Source organism: Leptonychotes weddellii, chromosome 3, assembly GCF_054177405.1.
Source record: "Leptonychotes weddellii isolate Sample4059 chromosome 3, ASM5417740v2, whole genome shotgun sequence".
NCBI classification, from domain to species: Eukaryota; Metazoa; Chordata; class Mammalia; order Carnivora; family Phocidae; genus Leptonychotes; species Leptonychotes weddellii.
The window spans coordinates 41,421,292-41,442,116 of NC_138371.1; the positions used below are offsets into that span (position 1 = coordinate 41,421,292).

Below are 20,825 nucleotides of genomic sequence, written 5' to 3' on the forward strand. Positions count from 1 at the left end.
GCAAACCTGGATGAGACCCTTATCTGGGATTCTGTGCAGTGCTGGTAGCAAGACTCACCGCAGCTCCTGGCAGTCCTGGCCGTCCTCTCTCACCAGGAGCTCCTCTGGGACCCTACAGAACACAGTTGAAAGAATGGTCTTACCTTAACCTTGCCATGTGTAAGAACAGTTGGGGAAGGAGCAAGGCAAGTTTTGGGTTAGATGGAGGTTAATAAACTAAAACTGAAAATTACATAAGAAATATAATTACCATGGGTCCAGGGGCTCCATTTTCACCTGGGAGGCCATTTTCACCCTAGAAACATGTAAAATATGTTACCATTTTGTAGAACAGAGAGAGGAATGTAAAGTTTTTTAAATGCAGCACATTATGAAGAATATTATAGAACCTAAGAAAAAGATATTTTTTGGCAATATCAAATTTTTGGTAGCATTTTATTTACCATAATTCTCAATTTTTGCATTTTAAAAACTTGAGGATGAAACAGAAGTAATCAGTGAGTTACTCAGAGATGCACAATCATTTCTAATCTAGATAGTCAAGCTATCAGCTTTCATGGAAGCCCCAATAGAACATCTGAATTCGTCACTGTTATTTAGTTCCTGGAATGCAAAATTCAGGTAAATTTCAGAAAAGGTTAAACCCCAAAGTATAAATCTTAAATATAGCTATAACATTTAAAGGAATTTACTTACAAAAATATGATTTTTGTTTTGATTTACCTTTAATCCAGGAGCACCTGTATCACCCTTTTCTCCATTTCGTCCATCAAAGCCCTAGGAAACGTATAAAAGTAGTAAAAATATTAAAGATCTGTTAACAATCCAGAATGGTTGAAAACTTTACATTGTATTTTTCATAACTAGTTTTTACCACATTCACTGATGTGAATAATTTAAAACTCTTTTAAATGGATTGAAGATATTTGACATTGATTTTATAGTAAAAAATCTGAATTAACAAGTACAATCTAGTTCAATTAGGAAGTTGCCTTAGTGATAGCAAATATCAGCTTCACAGATTTTATTTCTATTAAATTGATAGATTTGGGGGTCAGTTGGTGGAATCTACCTAATGATTTGCATAGACTAATTTGCTTGATTCAATTGCAAATAACATTGACTAAGCCAATGAATAACGCATGGCTCTCAATAATACATTTTCATTTTTTTCTGGCAATGATGATAAGAAAATTAAATAATTTTTTCCCAAGCCTTTTCACATATTTAAAATCAGTCTAATTACTACCTGTAAAATTACTAGTTGGTTTGGTCAACAAAGTCAACTGACTGTTAAAAAATCAAATCAACCATTTTTGGCACATACTCAAATTGCCCAATAAAATTGGTTAGGCAAGTAAACATGGTTAAATGAAATAGCTTTTTGTTAATCTAGAAACTCTACTTACTCTATGTCCTTTCATACCAGGGAATCCAGGCATACCAGCTGGACCTTTTATACCCTAAAAACAAGGAATAGAACAGATATTAATGAATTTTCAAATAGAATCACAGTCCAGTTGTAAAATGCCTTCCATTTTTAAGTTTAATTCAATCTAATTATAGAATAATTTTCAAGCTAAGATCATCGTGACTACTCCATGTAATTCACTGGATGTCAAAGACTTACTGGAGGTCCAGGCAACCCTCGCTCTCCAGGTCGTCCGGGTCTTCCTGATTCTCCCTAGGTGGAGAAATAAAAAATACGTAGGTGATTGTGGAAGAGAAAGCACATTGTGCCTAGTTAGCAAACCAATGACTTTGCATTTTCTCATCAAGGACTCATGAAAATGGTTAGGCTAAACATTTAGTTGTTAGAACAGCTTTCCTAGTAGAAGGAATGGAGAGGACTTCTCCCATCTCAATATGAACTTATGAACATCACACGCATCACTCTTCACTGAAATATTATAATGCTCTCTCAATCCACTGAGAAGAATTTGCCATTGGAAATCAAATGGGAAAGGAAGAAGGACACAATATTAAAGGTGTTTTTAAGTTTTCAAGTTCATAAAGTATTGATATCAATTTCTTCATTACAAGAGGAAGAAAAAAGCTACTTTTTTCTCCTCCAGTTAAATGATCTATTCAGTGGGTGTACCTTCTTGACAGTGAAGAAGCACATTTAGGGGTTCCGTTAGTTTGGAATTCAAATTATGGTATTTACAGTTATACAAACACTATACATTCAAAAATTAATATGAGCTAAAATGTCATTAGGATAGCAATGATTTTTTTGGTAAGGTTTTCCCGTGAGCCTAGCATACAGTATATTCCAACTTGGATTTTGCCATATCTCCATTCAATCTTTAAAAACTTACATCTTTTCCAGCAGGACCAGATGGACCTATAGCACCAGGGGGTCCTGGAGGGCCCTGAAAATAAGAAAATAAAAAACAAATGTATCTATAGGTTTTTCTTTCACAACAACTTATTGTTACATAGTACGTGTTTCCCTGAAAGGAATCTCCTTTTAGAAAATACTCTTAATATTTTTCATGATGAAAATGACATATGGAGTTAATATTATGCCTGTATTATATCCAGTTTTCACTGTTTAATGAACTTATTTTTAATAGGAATTAAAAATATCATGTATCTATATTTTATATCATATGCACTTATAAACCCATAGGCACTTTCACATTTTGTGAGATATTTAATTTTTTAATATACAGGGATTTCCAAATAGTTTGAAATATTAAATTGAACTAACTTCACCTCACTTGCTTGTTTATACAGCATGGTTTTTTTTTTTTTTTGGAGGACTCTGTTAGATTATACTTATTTCTACTAAATTAGGTTTTAAAAATTGTATGTCAGAAAAGCAGATATGCAGGTGAACTGAGTGATTACAGGAAAATTAAATCTATATTTAAGAGAAAGAAGATTTGTATCCACACTAGGAGGTGAACTATGATGGTGGCTAATTAGGCCAGGAATTCCTAGATTCAATAGCAAGTGTCTCTAGGAAATCTAAACCACTAAAGAGTCCAAAAGATCTTCGAAACCAGTTCAACTATCGTAAGAAATATTATTTATTATTTTAATTTTGAGCATAAACAATCTATACATTATAGGACCTATGATGATATTTTAGAAAATAAAAGTGATTTCTACATAGAATTGTCAATTTATTAAATACAGATGTAATTGTTACTTACTGATGGACCAGCTTGCCCAGGTTCACCGGGGGGACCTTGGTATCCTGGAGAACCCTAGTGAGTAGAATAATGTGAAAATATTTTAAAAGTAATGTAATATTCACATTAAGCATTTACCTCTTGAAGACAGTATGAAATCAGGATTTGTGAATGCAATAGTAAATCTTATTCCAATTTATAAACACGGAAGCCAAAATTTTTCAGATCAGAAGAAAGCAAATTTATTCCATTATATCCACGTTATTCCATTGAAAATGAATTGTTTTGAACTTGAAGCCGTATCACATGCAAATTAAGCCTATGGTTTAATTTTACCAAGGTTTTCATTATGAATAGTTGTTTGTGGAAAGGAATTAGGCATGAAATTCCATCTTTGAAGGAATGATAGTTTCCTGGGTGTGATTTCTCTCCTTAATTGGGATTATGCATGTTGGAATGGCTAAATTACAGCAAGATCTATGTAAACTCGATTTATATAAAATTCATGAAAAAGAAAGCACCACTAATGGCTACACTTACCGGGGAGCCAGGATGACCAGATGTACCAGGGGGACCAGGAGGGCCAGGGGGACCCTGGAATGTAAATGTAAAGGATAAATACAAAATAGATTTACCTGAAATACACTTTTTTCAGGCATCAAAGAGATGCCTCTGTTCAGAAATGATACTGACGTTAAAAAAAAAAATGAGAACAGCATGCCTCGTTATGTAGTAACTATTCACGGATATGATTAATTTTATTAGATATACAATAAAGATCTCACTACAAAAACATCACTCTAAATGGAATTCCCACAGAATCAATACAAATTATTAGTAAATGCTATAAAATGTTAGCCTGAACCCTCCATAAAAAGGGGTTTAAAATCTGGAAAAATCCACGCAAAATGCTGTGGAAGTCCCTGCAATTAGAATGATACTTGTCCTGGTGAAGAAGCATTTTTTTTTGCCTGCCAGCCAGACTCCTGTGGAAAAATATCTACATACTGTTAATCCCAGTTTCTAAAAACAATGATGTAAATCAACCCAGAAATTCTTAATTATGTCACTGAGTTATGTTAACATGAAGATTTAGATGTGCTTTTGAAAATCAGCATACATGGGACGATGATAAATTACAATTAGAACCAACTGATTTATCATTGCTCAGAAATACAGCTTACACTAGAAAATCTTCCATTTTATAGCATGCTGTTTCTAAATACTGATAACAAATTTATAAAACAACAGTTTGTAATTAAATGTTCTCTCGTAACCTCTTTTCTGGAATATTAAGTAGTGGGTTTTTTGTTTTGTTTTGTTTTGTTTTTTTAGTTTTTGTTTTTTTTAGTAAAAACTGTATATAGGATTGAAAAATAAGATTCATAATTTGAATCTAGTTGCATAAGACCAGATATTTACATTGTTAATATAATTTTCCTTCCGGCTTTAAAAGAAAAAAAAAATCACATCCCCCAAAACTTTAGAGATTTGTAAAATTCTCTTTTTACAATTTACATCAATTTTAAGGGTCTTTCTTTAACTGGTCATTTGGATCTACCAGCTAAATTTTGTCCTCTCTAGTTTTGGAAGTCACAAATATGGTGTCTAATGATCTGGTTGGAAACCTTCCATAATCCCTGAGAATCCAGCATCATGTTTCCTTTACACTTACGTACCTGTTACTGGCAGTGAAGCGATGATCTTTCCCACATTGCTTCTCCCGAGAGCCTGGTCTACAATTAGGGTCATTTACGTGGGACACCATGCGTCATGCCCAGGTGCCCAGGTTTCAGTGATTTTTTTTTTCTATTTTCTTCTATCAAAACTCTAGGTCATTTACATTAAGGGAAACTTTTTGGGTACAATGTGAATAGCTATCATGTGTAATAGGAAAACTTAAAGACTCAATAAATTCTGGAAATATTTGTATTTGATTTCAGGGTTTGAGGTGGGGCAGCTTGTAATATTGGACATTCATCACTCGGATTGTCATCTAGCAAGTAGCCCTTAATTGAGGAAAGCACATAAAAAAAGAAGATTCTGAACAACTTAGAACGAGGAAAAATGGAAGTGAAAAATAGCAAATTTTGGTTAAAATTAGGGAATATATAGGTGTGAGACCTAAGCACTAAGGCAGGTGGGCTCCTGGGATGCGTGGTTGTATAAAGAAGGAAGGCGAGGCAGAACAGGCGTGAGATGAGAGGCAGTGAGGAAAAAATGAGTTAGGATAAGAAAGATCATGATAATCCTACCATTTGCTTTCCCAGCCTTAATGGAAAATAAGCTATTTTGTACGCATATGTAATAATACCATATTACTAGGAAAACAATCATTCAAGAATTAACAAATTGGAAACTACATCATGCTCTAGAATGCTGAGAAACTCTTGTACATACAGCTGGCCCAGGATAGCCTGCGATTCCTCCTCCTCCTACTCCAGCCTTGACGTCATATGACTCAAACTGGGGAGAATAGTTCTGTAGCAAAGAGACCAAGTAGATACGATCATTTTGATATATATGTCATAGTTCTTTCCAAAAGCATTTAGAAGAGGTGCATGCAACATCTACCATTCACTGACAGAGAGTTTCTGCATGCCAGAAGATGTGGTATGTATTATTTCATCATCTTGCTTATCCTGTCTCTCTGTTGCTTCAGGTAGTAGATACACTACAGAAATACTTGTTTATGTAGTACACACACCCTTCAACTAACTCTGTGCAATGTTATTCCCAAATAATTATTTCCTATATGATCTTACTCAAAATATCATTTTTACGTGATACCCACAGCTTTAGAAACATAGGATCATGGACTGTTTGAAGCTGAAAGAGCCTTGAAATCATATAATCTGATCGTCTCATTCTGAGCAGGAAAAAAATGGAAAAGTCAAATTACTTTACCAGCATTTAATGATGAAAGTTAAATTTGTATCCCCTGGCTTCTGGTTAATATGCCTAACAAATTTACCCTCCAAATAAGCATCCCCATAGAAAATAGGCACAAGAATAATAGAAAAGCTCATGTGCTTATTGGATTTCTTTGGAGATTATTTTGTTTTGAATCCCAGTCCTACAAGTGGGTTATGTTTGGTACCAGGATAAGAATAAATAGATGGTATGCTTTGCTTTCTGTTGAATTGATTTTTGAATAGCATTTTTTAAAACTCAGAGTGATTTGTAGATATGTGGCTTCTAATTTCTCCTAACCGCATGCAACAGAAATTACATCTCATTTATTTGTTTGGTTGGTTGTTTTACATGCAGGGTTATTTGGCTGCCATGCTTTTTAGGAGAAGCAGGATGTGCTCTGAAGGCTTGGCAAGAGTATTTGCCTAGGCTTGAATCATCCTGTTGACTTAAAGTCAATAAGGAGTATTCACAGCTCTTTAACTGCTTTTTGTCCAGACTTTCAGAGGCTCTACCATTGGGATTATAAGGAAAATAAGGCACAGTTACAGCAGTTCCTAGATCTTCCAGGTTAATTCATTTGGGAGTTGATGGCTCATTTCTCAAACATAGTGATAGATTCTATGTCTGCTGAGAAGTTGGGAAATGTTGCAAAGATATAATAACAATAGCATTGGCATTATGAAGAAAAGTAAAATTTATAAATCACTTAAAATAGTGTCCAGCACTTACAAGCACTAAATAAGGATTTGTTAAATACATACAATCAGAGAATAGATATAAGGAATCCACAAAAGTGAAATGTTTTATAGGCTAAAGAAAAGAAAATGAAGTAGGTAGTTTTAAAGGGAGGGGATCTTTTTGTCCTGGAATTTATTACCTGAGGACCAGTAGGGCATGATTCACAGATTCCAGGGGGGCCAGGAGACCCAGGGGAACCTGGTTGTCCTGGAATACCAGGATCACCATTTCTCCCAGGAATACCAGGTGGGCCCTAAAAGAATCAAAGACAAAAACTCATAAGACAGTGAAAAGGCCTCGTGATTCAGAATTATCATCAAATTGTAGCTTCTCTGCTTTATAATATGAGGAACTGATATGTGACACATTTTCTTGAGAATACATATATTTTTTATCTAAATCATGTGAATAATTTCAGCATGATTTATTTCTTTGTAGATTGTCCTATATTTTATTTTTCAAATTGATAATGGGGATGAAGACATTATATAATGTTGGGGAAATTTAAGTATTCACATGTACAATTATGGATTCTCAGTTTGAGTTCTCTTGTGTCATTAAATAATGTAGTAGTCAAGGAAATGTCTCAATGATGAAGACGCAAATATGAAAAGGCTATTAGAAGAAGCAAAAAAAAAAAAAAAAAGCAGACCACTTAAATAACTCATTTCATTCTACTGAAGAATGTTTACTTACTGGATCTCCCTTAGGGCCTTGAGGTCCATGACCATTAGGAGGGCGAGGAGGCTAATAAATGGAAAAGATACAGATTAAGTAAGACATAAGAGCAACTTTCCCATGAAGTGTTGCCCAATTTGCATATTTATTTCTTATCCCCAATTACATCCAATCCTTAGTTTTAAACCAGAATATTCATCTTTTACTTGTAATTCCAACATAGTTGGTAGACATTGCTTTCTTCTCCTTTCAAGCTCCTACGGTATAGGAACGATTCATGTGTTAAAATATAAATCTTGAAGATGTACAGATTTTCTTTAAACTCACAGCTGTTGGAGGCTGGGGGCACACTGCACAACATTCTCCAAATGGGATTTCTGGGTTGGGACAGTCCAATTCTTGTTCGTCACATATTATGTCATCACAGAGAACAGATCCTGAGTCACAGACACATATTTGGCAAGGTTCTGGCTTCCAGACATCTCTATCCGCATAGGACTGACCAAGATGGGAGCATCCTCCGTCAACAGCTGGAAAGTAAGTTAGATGGTGTGATGTTGTCTTAGGTTTTGCTGAAATATGATTTTTGTTATGCTGTCATGACTTCCCAATAACCAAAGTGGAGATAGTTTGAAACCAATAAGTTCTTCCTTTTATTAAACTAATTTGTATGTTCTTAGAAGCATGCTTATGCAAAAAAAAAAAATCCACAAATTAAATTACTAAGAATATCATATTCTCTATACATAATTTGCTAACTGGTAAAAGATTGCTTAAAATACCAAATCTTGTTTATTAGCTTCAAAATGGCACACCATAGTAAATTTTCCTTAAGGCCAATAAGAATTTTAATTTCAATTATAGTAAGAATTTAGCACCAATGGAAACCACACAAACTTAAACATTTATTTATTAATTGTGTAATTGAAAACAAGCCTTTCTAGCAATCATTATCCTCTGCTTTAATAGTAGACAGGAGCATTAAACTATAATGACGATTTTGTCACTAACTCTGAAGACTTTCTGGATTTTATTAAGCTAATTGGGAAATTCAGAGGAAAACAGCTGTTCTTGGCAGCATAAAACTCTTCCAGATTCCTGGGAAAGCTTTAGCAAAGCTTGCTGTATGTATTGAATATCACTGTCAGCTCCACTGGGCATTAGTAGGTCAACATGATATGACATAATATATTGTATAGCCCATATGGATATAAATAAATAAATAAATAAATAAATAAATAAATAAATAAATAGTGTTTTTAAAAAATAAATATGGGCAGGGAATAAGTAAAAATAATAGGGAAAAATATGAATCATGGCATGTGTATTTGTGGCTTAACATGGTCAAAAATTTGCTTCAACCAAAATTTTAAACTTGTTTCCTAATTATATGTAAGGTACTCAAATTTCAGCAGATATTAACAATGAATCAGCTTAGGGGTTGCCAAAACAAAACCTGGTCTCAATTCTTAAAGCATTAGCTGTGGATTGTGGTTAAATACAGCTTTAGTTCCTAAGGATTATTATGGTAGTTTGCCAGTAATTGAGTAAATAAATAAGATGTTTCTAAACATCTGCAAAAATTTTTGCAAACAACAAATGATATACTGTTCAGTATTTATATTTTTGTGAAACAGTGAAACTTTATTTTCTCAGAGCCAACATCTTTAAAATGTCTGCTGAAAGAGGCCTGCTTGGGAGGAAGCAAGTAGTTTAATAACCATACTTTTTGCTGCCTTGTGGTCAAGAGGCCTTTGAGTGGGTCCTAAAGTTTTTCCATCTGGAGGTTGCATATGACCATGAAGATCATGTTTATAAGTTCTCAGTTCTATATCCTCTCATATCTGAAGTAATAATGATTTAGGTTCATGCTATATACTTTGGGTTTAGACGTTTAGCCGGTTTAACAAAAGTTCACGAAAGAGGGGTAATTGCAGAACCTGCAGACTGACATGGCCTCCATTCGTCTTTTCCATTATTGTGTACAGATACGACTTTAACGATCTTGCACTATTATAATACCCTCCATCAATTCAGGAAGTTTCAAAGTCTGTTCTTCTGTGTGGGACCATTACCCAAAGTGGTCTACAGCTAATAAAAGAAAGCTTGTTTGTTTTATTGCAATTTTAAGAAGGCAAGAATTTGTTTATTTTAAAAAGTTATTCTCATTCTTCCTCCATGTTTGAAACAGATATATGAGAACATTGGAAAGAAATACTGTCTAAGCTTTCGGAGGAGAATTCCTTTCTACTTAGTGAGCATAAAAGCTGAATGCCAGAATGCTTACCTAATGCAAATGAAGTAGGTCTATTTAAACAGTATTATGAAAGATATGCTTAAGAGAAGCCCAGTCTTTTTCACATTGTTATGAACAATAATAATATGAGAGGGGAGAGGCATCAAACTCATTTTTCTCTAAGCAGAACTGACATTTTATATTTAGGAACTAAGTTCACTGTTCTTCAGAAGAGGCCTGAATGTTTTAATTAGATGGAAGGTAGTTTAATAAATTGCATGAAATACATTCTGCAGTTTTTGGATTAGCTTCTGATTCTTAAAATGAAACATTTTAAAGCTTTCTCTAAATTAACATTATGGGAAATGTTCCAACAGATTATTTTTAGCTCAAGATTTCCCCATTAATAATGTGGACTTCAGGCTCCCCAGCCTTTCTGAAAATACCACTAGTGTACAGAATGTTGATTACAGGTAATAATAATGTATCGTATACTAGAGATGTGTTAAGAAAGTAGATTTTAAGTGTTTACACCCCCCCGCACACACACAAAAATGTGACTGTGGGGTGACTATTAGTTAACTCGATTGTGGTAATCATTTCACAATGTGTATGTATATCAAATCATCATGTTGTACACCTTAAATATACACACTTTTATTTGCCAATAATAGTTCAGTAAAGCTGTGGGGGGGGGAAGAAAATATAGTACTAATTTATACTAATGATTCCTTCAGCTCTTTGTCTCTGGATTGGGAATATCTTTCTACATTTAACACAGGACCTATGTTACAAAACTTAGCTATTGGATATTGATAATTTACTAAAGACAAATGATTAAAACAGTTAAAGGGAGAGTCAAGTATTTCATATTTTGAATATCTTTTCTTTGTTCTTCATCTGCCCTAAAATTAACATTTTTTTCCCTTGTATATTCATCCTCTCTGTTTATGTCTCATTGAAAGTATCACCACATCACTAGAAATACAGTGTTTTCCATTTGCTCTGCAAACTATTAAGTGAGCACAATATTTACTTTTTTTTAAAATTGTAAATGAATTCATTAGAGTTGGGTTAAAACCAATGTTACATAAATGAAAATTGTTACTTAGCTTCTTGTGTCCAAATTTTATTAGAAACCGTATGTATTATGCCTCTTAAACCACAGAGGTCTCAATATAGAGGTTGAGTCACTTTATTGTACATCTCTTTTTTTTTTTTAAGTGATGTTGTTCTAAGGAAAAGAAGAAAGTTGGAATGCTTGAAAAATAAGAATTAATGCAGGTTGTTTATTGCCATACTTATTTCACATCCATTTAAAAGAAATTTGGCTCTCCTGAAAAGTCCGTTTCTGTAGAAACTTGTGGTTGAGAGGCAGACTGTTCTCTGTTACTCTATCTCAGTCACCTTTGTTGAAAGGCAGTTTCCTCTAATTTCTTGTTCTGTGCGTGACAAGATATGGTTGGCGATATGTTCTCCTGGAAGCTAAACCTCTTACACAGATGTCTCATGGCCCTCAGTTTTAGTACCATAGTCTAATGATCTGTGGGAAAATCATGGGAAAGTCAAGAAAAAGAATGTTTTGTTCTCAAAAGGAATAACATTCTAGTTTGCCACTTGCAGCGTTTAGAAATGGTTTTAAAAATGGGATTCAGAAATTCAAAAATGTTAAATAAAAGGCAAATAATCTCATTTTTACTACTGGAGAAGAAATAGATTTTTCCAATTACTTCCTTTATTGTTATTGCTAAAATGAAGTCTCCCGGGGCGCCTGGGTGGCTCAGTTGGTTAAGCCACTGCCTTGGGCTCAGGTCATGATCCTGGAGTCCCAGGATCGAGTCCCGCATCGGGCTCCCTGCTCAGCAGGGAGTCTGCTTCTCCCTCTGACCCTCCCCCGCTCATGCTCTCTCTCTCTATCTCATTCTCTCTCTCAAATAAATAAACAAAACCTTTAAAAATAAAAAAATAAAAAAATAAAAAATAAAATGAAGTCTCCCTGTTCCAATAAGTAATTAATTTTACACCCCACCTCTCATGTCACTTGGTGTTTCTGTTCCTTGTTACAAAGTACAGTCCTGAAATAAATTTATTTGTGGCCACACAAGCAAATGCATTAGACTAAATCATCTCCTTCCTGGGATCTAAATTATAAAACAAAATGAAGCTAGTCTATGACATAATCCACTCTGAGCTTTTCTTTCTTAGCTCTCTGTTTTGAAACTTCAGAGAAAAATAAAACCAAGTAAGATAATCTAATATTTTTAGATATGCTTAACACTTTCCTTTTTATTGTTTTTGTTTCCATTCTTTAAATATTAATTTATGCTGATTTGATAGAATTTTATTGTTGCGACTAACAAATAGTATAAATTATGTTTGTCTCAATCCATTTTTGGAGTAAAAATAATATGCCCCAAAGCATCCAATCAAATTGTTAATTTGGCCTGAGTGATAGATTTCATTTTTTTTCTTCTCTTCTTACTGAATCCTTTTCAGGGAAAAGGTGCTCTTTAATCTGAAAATTAAAAATAACAGATGTGAAATGCAAATTATCATAATATTATTTCCCTGTTTCTTTAGGAAGCTGAATATTTTGTAAGTGTGAGTATATAGAGTGTATATAGCTTCCAACTGAAGTATGTTTTGCTTTTAAATGACACTGTTTGGAAAACATACATTTTGGTTAAATACGTTTCTGCTGCTTACATTTATCAGAATATTTTAAAATACGCTGGATGAGTTGACTAAAAGAACTTCAAGGAAATATCTGTAGACCTCTATAGGTGGATAACTTCAATTTCAAAATGTTGTTTTACATGGACAAGGTGGATTCTGATTATTCTTGTCCCCACCAGAAAAACCAAAAACCAAAAAAACTTTATGAATCATGTCTAGATGTTTCCTTGCTTTATTCTTTATAGATCTATGATTTTATGCCTCCAGTTAGAAATTTCCTTTAAGCTGATTAACATTTTGTCCTGGGAAAAATAAAAATAATTAGAGAATTAGAATTAAAAGTATCATATATCTCACAATCAGCAATTGCATTTTAACATAAACTGATTAGTGACAAATTGTAGCAATACTGAAGAAAATATATTCTACCTGCTTTGTGGCAGTTGGTAAACATCTCATTTTTTTCCGTTGTCATTTTGATCTGATTTGTCTGATCACTAAACTGTACATCTTACTTTCCTTATCCATAGGTCACTAAGTACTTTCACTCCCTACAGCAATTTTATTTTGCACTGGCAGTAAAAGTAATACTAGGCAAAACTGGTAGAGTGTCTCCTATGTTGTAGGCACTCTTCTGAAGGCTCCGTACACCTATTTTACTTAATCTTCCTTATGGGTGAGTGCTGTCATCATCTTCATTTTATAGATGAGGAATCTGAGATACAGAGGTGTTGAAAAATTTTCCCAAGATTACGTGGTAGGAGTAAAGCTACGATTAGAACCTGAGAAAGCTAACTCTAAATTTGACACTTTACTGCCTTGTATTCCTTTCTGCAGTTTCAAGGTCAAGGTAGGGTTAAAAAAGCCAACTTCAAAGCTCTACCCCATTAGGGTTTCTAAGCCCTGCAAGCTCAGAATCAGAGTCTAAAAAGACAGTGGGGTTTTTTTGGTTGTTATTATCTTAAGGGATAACAGTCGCCTACAGAATATTTTTTCTATCTGGTCTCAAAACAAGAAGATAGCATCTGGAGTTAAGTTTTGTTGTTTATTTTCTCCTGACCTTATGAAAAAGAGACGTATCTCCAAGGCCACCCTAATGACATCCAGACCACCGACAGAATTAGTGTGTGTTTGGGAAACTCAGCATACATTTTACTATATCCAGAGAAGCCTGATTCTCATAGCAACTCTGGTGCAGCAGCAACAAACAGATAAGGCTTAGGTATCGAACACACAAAAAAGCATATTTAGGGTGTCTCACTAAGACACCGGTTTTCAACTATCATAGCTATATAGTGTAGTAATGACTTAGTAGTTCTAGTTACTAAATGACTCATGTTAATGATCTTCTAACTTCATTAGAAGCTTCCCTTCTAACTTTGAACATTATGGACATACTTGCAGTTCCAAAGAGTGTTTCTCTGATTTTAATTAACTTGAGAAACACAGTCCTTGTTTGCCTTCTTCCACACCAAATACTATAGAAAGCACAGTTTCAGAAAAGTAAATGACATTTCATTGAACCAGGAATTTCTCAATGCAAGTTTTCAAAACAAATTTAATTTTTAATAGGTTCTGGATCCTTTCTCTTTGATTTTTTTAGATCTTTTGGGCATTCTAAGTTTTGCTTTCTTCTTTGAACTTTTGGTTTTGTTCATTAATTGTACATTTTAAATGGCAGTTCTTGACCTCAGTCATGGAAAATACAAGGGTTTTATTAGTTAATCTGAAAGGAATCCACTTCTGCTGTGTTTTCATTAGGCACAGACAGACATTCTAGTGGTTAATGTAACTCCCCAAACTGCAGTTAACAAATGATTTGTGGAAGAGTAGCTATCTCATTTTTTTCTGTTGTCATTTTGATACGAAACAGGCAAAGCTTCCCCCTTTGAAAACTCTAGATTTTTTTACACCACACCTCCCTCCTCCCCTTCTTCTTCTTCTCCTTTTTTTTTTTTTTTTTTTTGAGTCTGGAAAACAATGGGACTGAGCTTTTTTCCAGGGAAAACCGTTTTATAAGAAACAGTCCACTGAGACATTTCCAAAAAGCTATTGCAGACCTGGAAATTTTACAAATGTTCTTCATGTCCAGCAAAGGCAATCAAATCTTTCATCTTTAAACCTTTAACTTTTAAGAAATCCTCTTTAATGACTTCAAGGCGGTGCTATCATTTGATGTTACAAAATAAAAGACTGGGCTACAAAATCTTTGGAACTTTGCACCAAAGAGTCATCCACAATGAAAACCATGAGGTTTCAGTAGATGGCACCCTTCTCTGAGTGACCCTTCAAGGTCTGGCAAGTGACTGTAGGTGTGAAATAGGGACTTTTCTTTTAGTTTGTCTCAACTACTCTTGGAAAACTCATAGCCAATGGTCCTTGATTTTTTAAAATAAACCTGTAGCTCAGACATCAACCCAGGAATCTGAATTAGTTAAAAGGCACATGACCACAGTCTTTCCTTCTTTCCCAGAATTGTTCCAGTGACTTTGTCTTTCCGCTTATGATAGTGGGATGTTTAATTCCAGAATTTAATCAGAATAACTATTTACCTATAGGTCTTTAGATCATATGATGTTGAATACTCTGTGGGTGGTAAAAAAATGCAAGGTATCATGAATGAAAAACACAAAATTTTGTATCAATACTTTATTTACTTAAAGTTTATATTTTTACAGAACTGAAGATAATTTCTGGTTAAATCATAACTGAACATTTTGTTTCTCTTGTTTAAAGAATAGATTTACCAATTCAAAATTGAGTGTTAAACAGAGAAAAAATCTACCTTTTCTCACCTTGAGAAACGCTTTCGTGGATATATTTTCTAGGACAATAGAAAATTTTTTAGTATTGCCTTTCAGTGAGAAACAATTACAAAAATAAGAAAAGTCAGGTACTCTAGATTTAGTGTATGTTTTGTGTTCTCTAATTACTTAGGATTTAACAGAATTTCGGTCCTAGTCTTAACGCTGTCACTTCTGGGTTGTATAATCTCAACTAAAGCCCTGAATCCATGTGGGATGCTGACACTGAAATACATGAGCAATTATAAATTCTCTCCTCTTGAAGGGACAATTGTTTCCAGTGATTTTATGCTATATTTTCTTCATTCAGTATGTTTAATTCTGGGGGCAACACAAACCAGAAAACTTGATTGCTACTTGATGGATTTCAAATTGTCTCCTTAAGCATAATGGAAAATAGACTCTCGTGACCTGTAATAGGGAATGGATTCTCTTAAGTCCATTTATTTTGTAATTCTAAAGCAATTAAAGTCTCGCAGTTCATTGTCATGGTGGAATTATCAGGGTAGCAAAATATAAGCAAAAACATTACAATACATTTAATTAAAATAAAGTTTATCTCCTTGCCCTTAATGAAGCAATATCACTAATAATATCGATCTATTTATTTATCCACCTATCTAATAAGAAGTGGCTAGAATACTTATGTCAAATAAGGACTACATAAAAATACTTGACAAATATTAAACAAATAGTTACATGTTATATGTGGAATAGTCACCTGTGGAATTTTGAAAATGGCCATAACATTCAAGCTCATTTCCAAAGTTTCTGAATATTGTCACCACGTGTTTGTGTGTATGTTTGTTGGGCAGTATTTTATCACTAATATACTTATTTCCTTAGGAAAGTAGTGTTTAATATTTAAAATTCACACATGTAATATTTTTAAATCTCATTCTAAAATATGGAATCCAGCTGTGTAACATTTATGGTGGCATTGGTCATGTAAATGGTAACCCTGTCAGCCACTAGGTGGCTAGTCTTTGTGCTTAAGATTTGGCATGTTTATAAACTACAGGAAATATAAAACAGACCACATCTCTCCATTGGTGGAATAAAATATGTGAATTAAATAGAACTTTCAGAAATCTGTAGAAGGACCAAATACTTTGTGAGGACATGTTTTAAGCTCCAGAAAACTTGTGTGAGTAGACTAGAAGTGAGTGCTATTTCTCTCTGGGATTCTCAAGAAATATGTAAGAAACCCATACCCCAGAACTATATTGAACTGTTCTTAGTGTGCTATATATTCGGCCACCTTCTGTAACCTCTCCAAAGCCAATCCACCTACAGAATTTCCTTATAAAATTTATAGGGAACACAAGAAGTACTATCTTAAAATACTTAACCTTTTTTCATGACAAATGAAAATAGTAAGCTGAACAAAATCCCTCTCAGCTTCTTTTGCGCTTAAAAGCACACAAATGTATCAGCAAAATTTCAGAACTATTATTTTCTATAGCTAAAGACAAAGAAAAATAGAAAGAACTTCTGTGATGTACAAATAATGAAGGTATTAAACACTTTTTTCCCCTCTAAAGTTGGATCAAAAAGAAAAATAGCCATAGTGCTTATAAAAGATTGTAACCACCAGGCAACTACAAATATTTTGTCAATCTTTTGAACTAAACACCAAAGTTTTGTAGTTTTTCCAATAAATGTCAACTCTGTCCCTACCACCGCCCCCCCCACCACCCCGAAAGCAGGAGAACTTAAGAGCTATAAAAATGGTAAATGTCTTTATTGAGGTACGGGTGTGGTGGAGGCATTTGGTACCCTAGCCAAGGACTGGGAGTTGTAGCATGTTCTGGGAGAGACAGAAAGGGAAGGGAGAGGGAAGAGTTCTAGGGAAAGAAAGTGGGAGGAGGCAAGAAGAAAGAAAAGAGATGGAGGTACAGGGAGGACACTTGGGGATGAGGGAGGGAGTGATAGAGGAAGAAGAGGAAGAGAGATGAGGAAACAGGGGCTTTCCTGGGAAAGGGGGTTGATGAGGGAAGGAATGAAAAGGGAGAGGAGGCTCAAAAGAGCCAACAGGGGTGAAGAGATGGGAAGGAGGGGACAGGAAGGGAAAAGAGGAATATATGGGGAACAAGCAATATGGGTGTTTCTTTTCTTTCGTGGCCATGGGCCGATTGTAACTGAAGCAATGCCATTGGGTGTCCCCCCTGCCTCCCCACTTATATATGACCTTAAAGGACATCAAAGATTTTATATGAATAAACAAAAACTATTTTCAGACACATGTTGCAAAAACTGAATTTAAATGTAAACATTTTGATTCTGTGCAAATAGAAACTGATGTGTAATGATTTCTTCTAACATCTTTAAATTTAACATTTAAATATTTATTTCTATGAAAGTTTGTACTCCAATGTGTCTGGCATTTTCATGACTATGAGAAACATATGAGTTAAAAGAAATGTTTTCACATAACCAGATAATGAAACAAGCGTGGTTTGGGGGAAACTAGAACATGAAAACCATTGTTTACAGTTATTTGAAAACACAACAAATCAACCTTCTAAAGTCAAACAGTACCAGCATCTTTTTTACCTTGTTTGCAGAAAAGTCAAACATTCCTGTTGGAAACACTTTTTAAATATTCTCTTCATTAATGCAAATGCAGTTAAAATGTAGAACATGTGAAAAACACTAGACCCTTAACAATAAACTATTAGAAATATGTATTAATCAACCATGGAAGTGTTTGAAACAGAATAAACATAGGGACGATGAGACATTCTTAGCAGTTTGTATCCATTTAAAGTACACGGACGGTATCCGCTTGTTGCCATTCTATAGAAATATATTCCATAATTCTAATAATGTGTATTTCCCTTACTTCATGTTGTTTTTAAAATGCATTACCTTATTGAGAAAACAATGCTCAATAGTCTATCCTTACAAAGAATCCAGCATACAAAAGACAGTATAAAATTGTTACAAAAGACCAAAAACTTCCAGACTGCCTAGGAAAGCATTCCAAGATGTTAACAGTCCAGGAGGGGAACTTTTTAAAAGCCATTTAAAAAGTTTCCAGTGCCGCTAACATGAAAACAAGTTAGTACAAGAACATCTTTATCTTAAACAACCAGAAAACTTTCAAATACAAAAATGACAATATTCTTTCTATGCAAATGTGAAAAAACAAAAAAACAAAAAAACACCATCACGCTCAGTTCTACGTTACCCAGTTGGGAGCTTACAGAGGAAATTAACTTTGCGGAGGCTAATTTCCCCTTTATCCCTGTTTGTAAGGAGAAGGAAAGACAAAAACCCCAGAAAGTTTCTTGAAAGCAAGACCTACTCACCTTGCTGTTGTGCCAAAATAACAGTGGGATGAAGCAGAGCAAGAAGTAACCAGGTCCCCTTTTGCACAAAGCTCATCATGTCTAAATATCAGACATGAGACTCTTTGTGCAAAAAGGAGAAAAGAAAAGCAGTTCAAAGTAGCACCATCAGATGTCCCCTGCCCTTCAGCACCGGGCCCGTCATAAAACTCAGCCACTGAGATTCCTTTGCTTTGGCCTTAAATAGGAAAAAGTTTGGCTTCCCTCACTTTCCAGCCCCTTTCTGAAATATGAGAGCAGCACCCATCCCCTCAGCAGTAAAAGAAATGATTAATACGTCTTTTTCCCTTATAGAAGACACAACCCACAAAGTAAGAAAAAACACATCTGGAGTTTGTGTGCATCTGTTTGTATCTAAGTTTGTAACATATTTTCCTTACATACATGTTTGCATAACTTAAGAATATATGTCAAAATGCTCTGCCTTGCATTTTAATAGAAGAATTAAATGTATATATTTTTCAATTCCTCTGACAACATTAACAACTGCTTGATTTTGAGAAATTGCTTGATTCCCTTTTCTTGGGCATGGCTAATTTGCAAATCTTATCTTCCTAGAAGTTCTTTATATTGGGATTTTGCCAGAATCCACCCTAACTCAATTTAAATAAGGCACTGTAAGAGATTAACTGAAAGAAAAGCCTCTGTTTGTTCCTTCTCATCCACCCACTCTGGGTCCTAGAAGTACAATTTCAGGCAAACGTCAAAACACTAAGCATCTAAGCTATGTTTGAATGGCATCTTAAAAGTTAGATACTCATCAATAGGTATTCCTATTTCTCAACAAATTTCTTTAGCCAGCCAAAGCGTGGTTTCTTGTGAGATTTCAAATTTGTATGCTGCTTGTGAAAGCCAGGACAGAGTTTTCTAGAGAAGAAATTAGCTTTTTCATGTTTTGGCTTTGTAAGAAACAGGAAGGGAAAGGGTTTATTACATGGAATATCAAATGAGTCCCAGAAGAAGCTCTCATGTTATCTGGATTGGTATAAAGATTAGTATAAATATTTATATAAATTTAGATGTTCATATGTATATTTTCCAAGCCACATTAACATAGCTTTTCAATGTAGTTCTGGATCTAAGGAGTGATTTCTGGGTCATATTTGAAAGAGGGACAAATACCATCTGTAAGTCTTTGATAAATCTTGGCCAGAGAAACATGCTTGTCCACAGATCAAGATATTTCTAGTAAGCACAGTATTTCTTTACACCTTAATCATCAATCCACACTTTCCTCAATCATCCGTGTATTCTACCTGGGCTCTTCAATTCTGGTCAAGTCTAGTCAGCGTCACTTGCATTTATTTCATTTTTTCCACATTAACTCAACTGTGCCCATTTCCATGTGTGCATGTACACAGAAAATTCTCTCCGCCTCACACCGATTCATGGAAGTCACTTCTCTAAGACCCAGTTCAAAACTGTCCTTCTTTAAACTTGCTTTCCTCTCTCTCTTTCTCTCAATTCATGTTACTCAATTTTTACTTAATTCACATGTTATGCATATATTCCCAGGTATATGTATCTGTTCTGTAGGGATGGATAGTGGTTAGCTTGCTTCCCGGGGCCCAGTTACAAAAAGCACAAAGATGTCCCAATGTAGATGACATCATCTGATGACAGGAAAAGAGAATCAGTTGGACCAATGTCTTGTGAGTCTTCTGATTTTAGATTGGAGAGTCACCACTTGATGAAAAAAAAAAAGTAACTATTGAACAGTCATGAAATTAAGCTGTTTTACTGGATCATAGTGGAGATGTTGGGGAAAAAGACTGTTACATACATCTTTCTGTCTTCCAATTATCTTCATCCTATACTTAAAAATCAAAAACAAAAACAAAACAAAACAAAAAAACCTTGCTTTCAAACTAGTCCAGAAATATGATTTGTTTTTCTTCCGGTGTCTTTGACACTTGCATAAAAAATTCAGATATCTCTATTATCTTATTGTCTTAGATGGTCGATAAAAGTTGAAGTTTGTTGAATTTCTTCATTAAAATCATTTTGCAGTGTGAAAAGTTAGATAGATTATTTTTTTAAATAATGCTTTTCATGCTTTATTTCAGGCATTGCACGTACCATTTCTGTTGTGTTTTGTTATTCTTTTCTATACATCCCTGGCTGCCCTGATGTTAAACAGCTCACACCGACATGTCATTTTGCTCTCTGGATTGCATTTGGAGTTTTAACACAAATCTAAACACCTGCACCAGCAAAAGCACTGATTAATCTGGCTCTCCTTTCACAAAGAGAGTGACTGGAAGGATGAGGCAAAACGAGG

At 34.5% G+C, this 20,825-nt stretch overlaps 1 protein-coding gene across 1 annotated transcript in view; it reads right to left on the bottom strand.

The window, feature by feature from the left end:
• Positions 1-18,712, bottom strand: part of COL3A1 (collagen type III alpha 1 chain) — a 39,086-nt gene extending 20,374 nt beyond the window's left edge. Inside the window, exons 1-13 of the mRNA XM_081813983.1 lie at positions 18,506-18,712; positions 7,803-8,005; positions 7,494-7,544; positions 6,937-7,050; positions 5,544-5,624; positions 3,684-3,737; positions 3,165-3,218; positions 2,322-2,375; positions 1,631-1,684; positions 1,410-1,463; positions 724-777; positions 251-295; positions 59-112 (exon numbers count right to left, since the gene is read on the bottom strand). Of these exons, the coding sequence (XP_081670109.1) occupies positions 59-112; positions 251-295; positions 724-777; positions 1,410-1,463; positions 1,631-1,684; positions 2,322-2,375; positions 3,165-3,218; positions 3,684-3,737; positions 5,544-5,624; positions 6,937-7,050; positions 7,494-7,544; positions 7,803-8,005; positions 18,506-18,584 (951 nt within the window). The 5' untranslated portion in view covers positions 18,585-18,712. The remainder of the gene's footprint in view (positions 1-58; positions 113-250; positions 296-723; positions 778-1,409; positions 1,464-1,630; positions 1,685-2,321; positions 2,376-3,164; positions 3,219-3,683; positions 3,738-5,543; positions 5,625-6,936; positions 7,051-7,493; positions 7,545-7,802; positions 8,006-18,505) is intronic.
• Between the last annotated feature and the right edge of the window lie 2,113 nt (positions 18,713-20,825).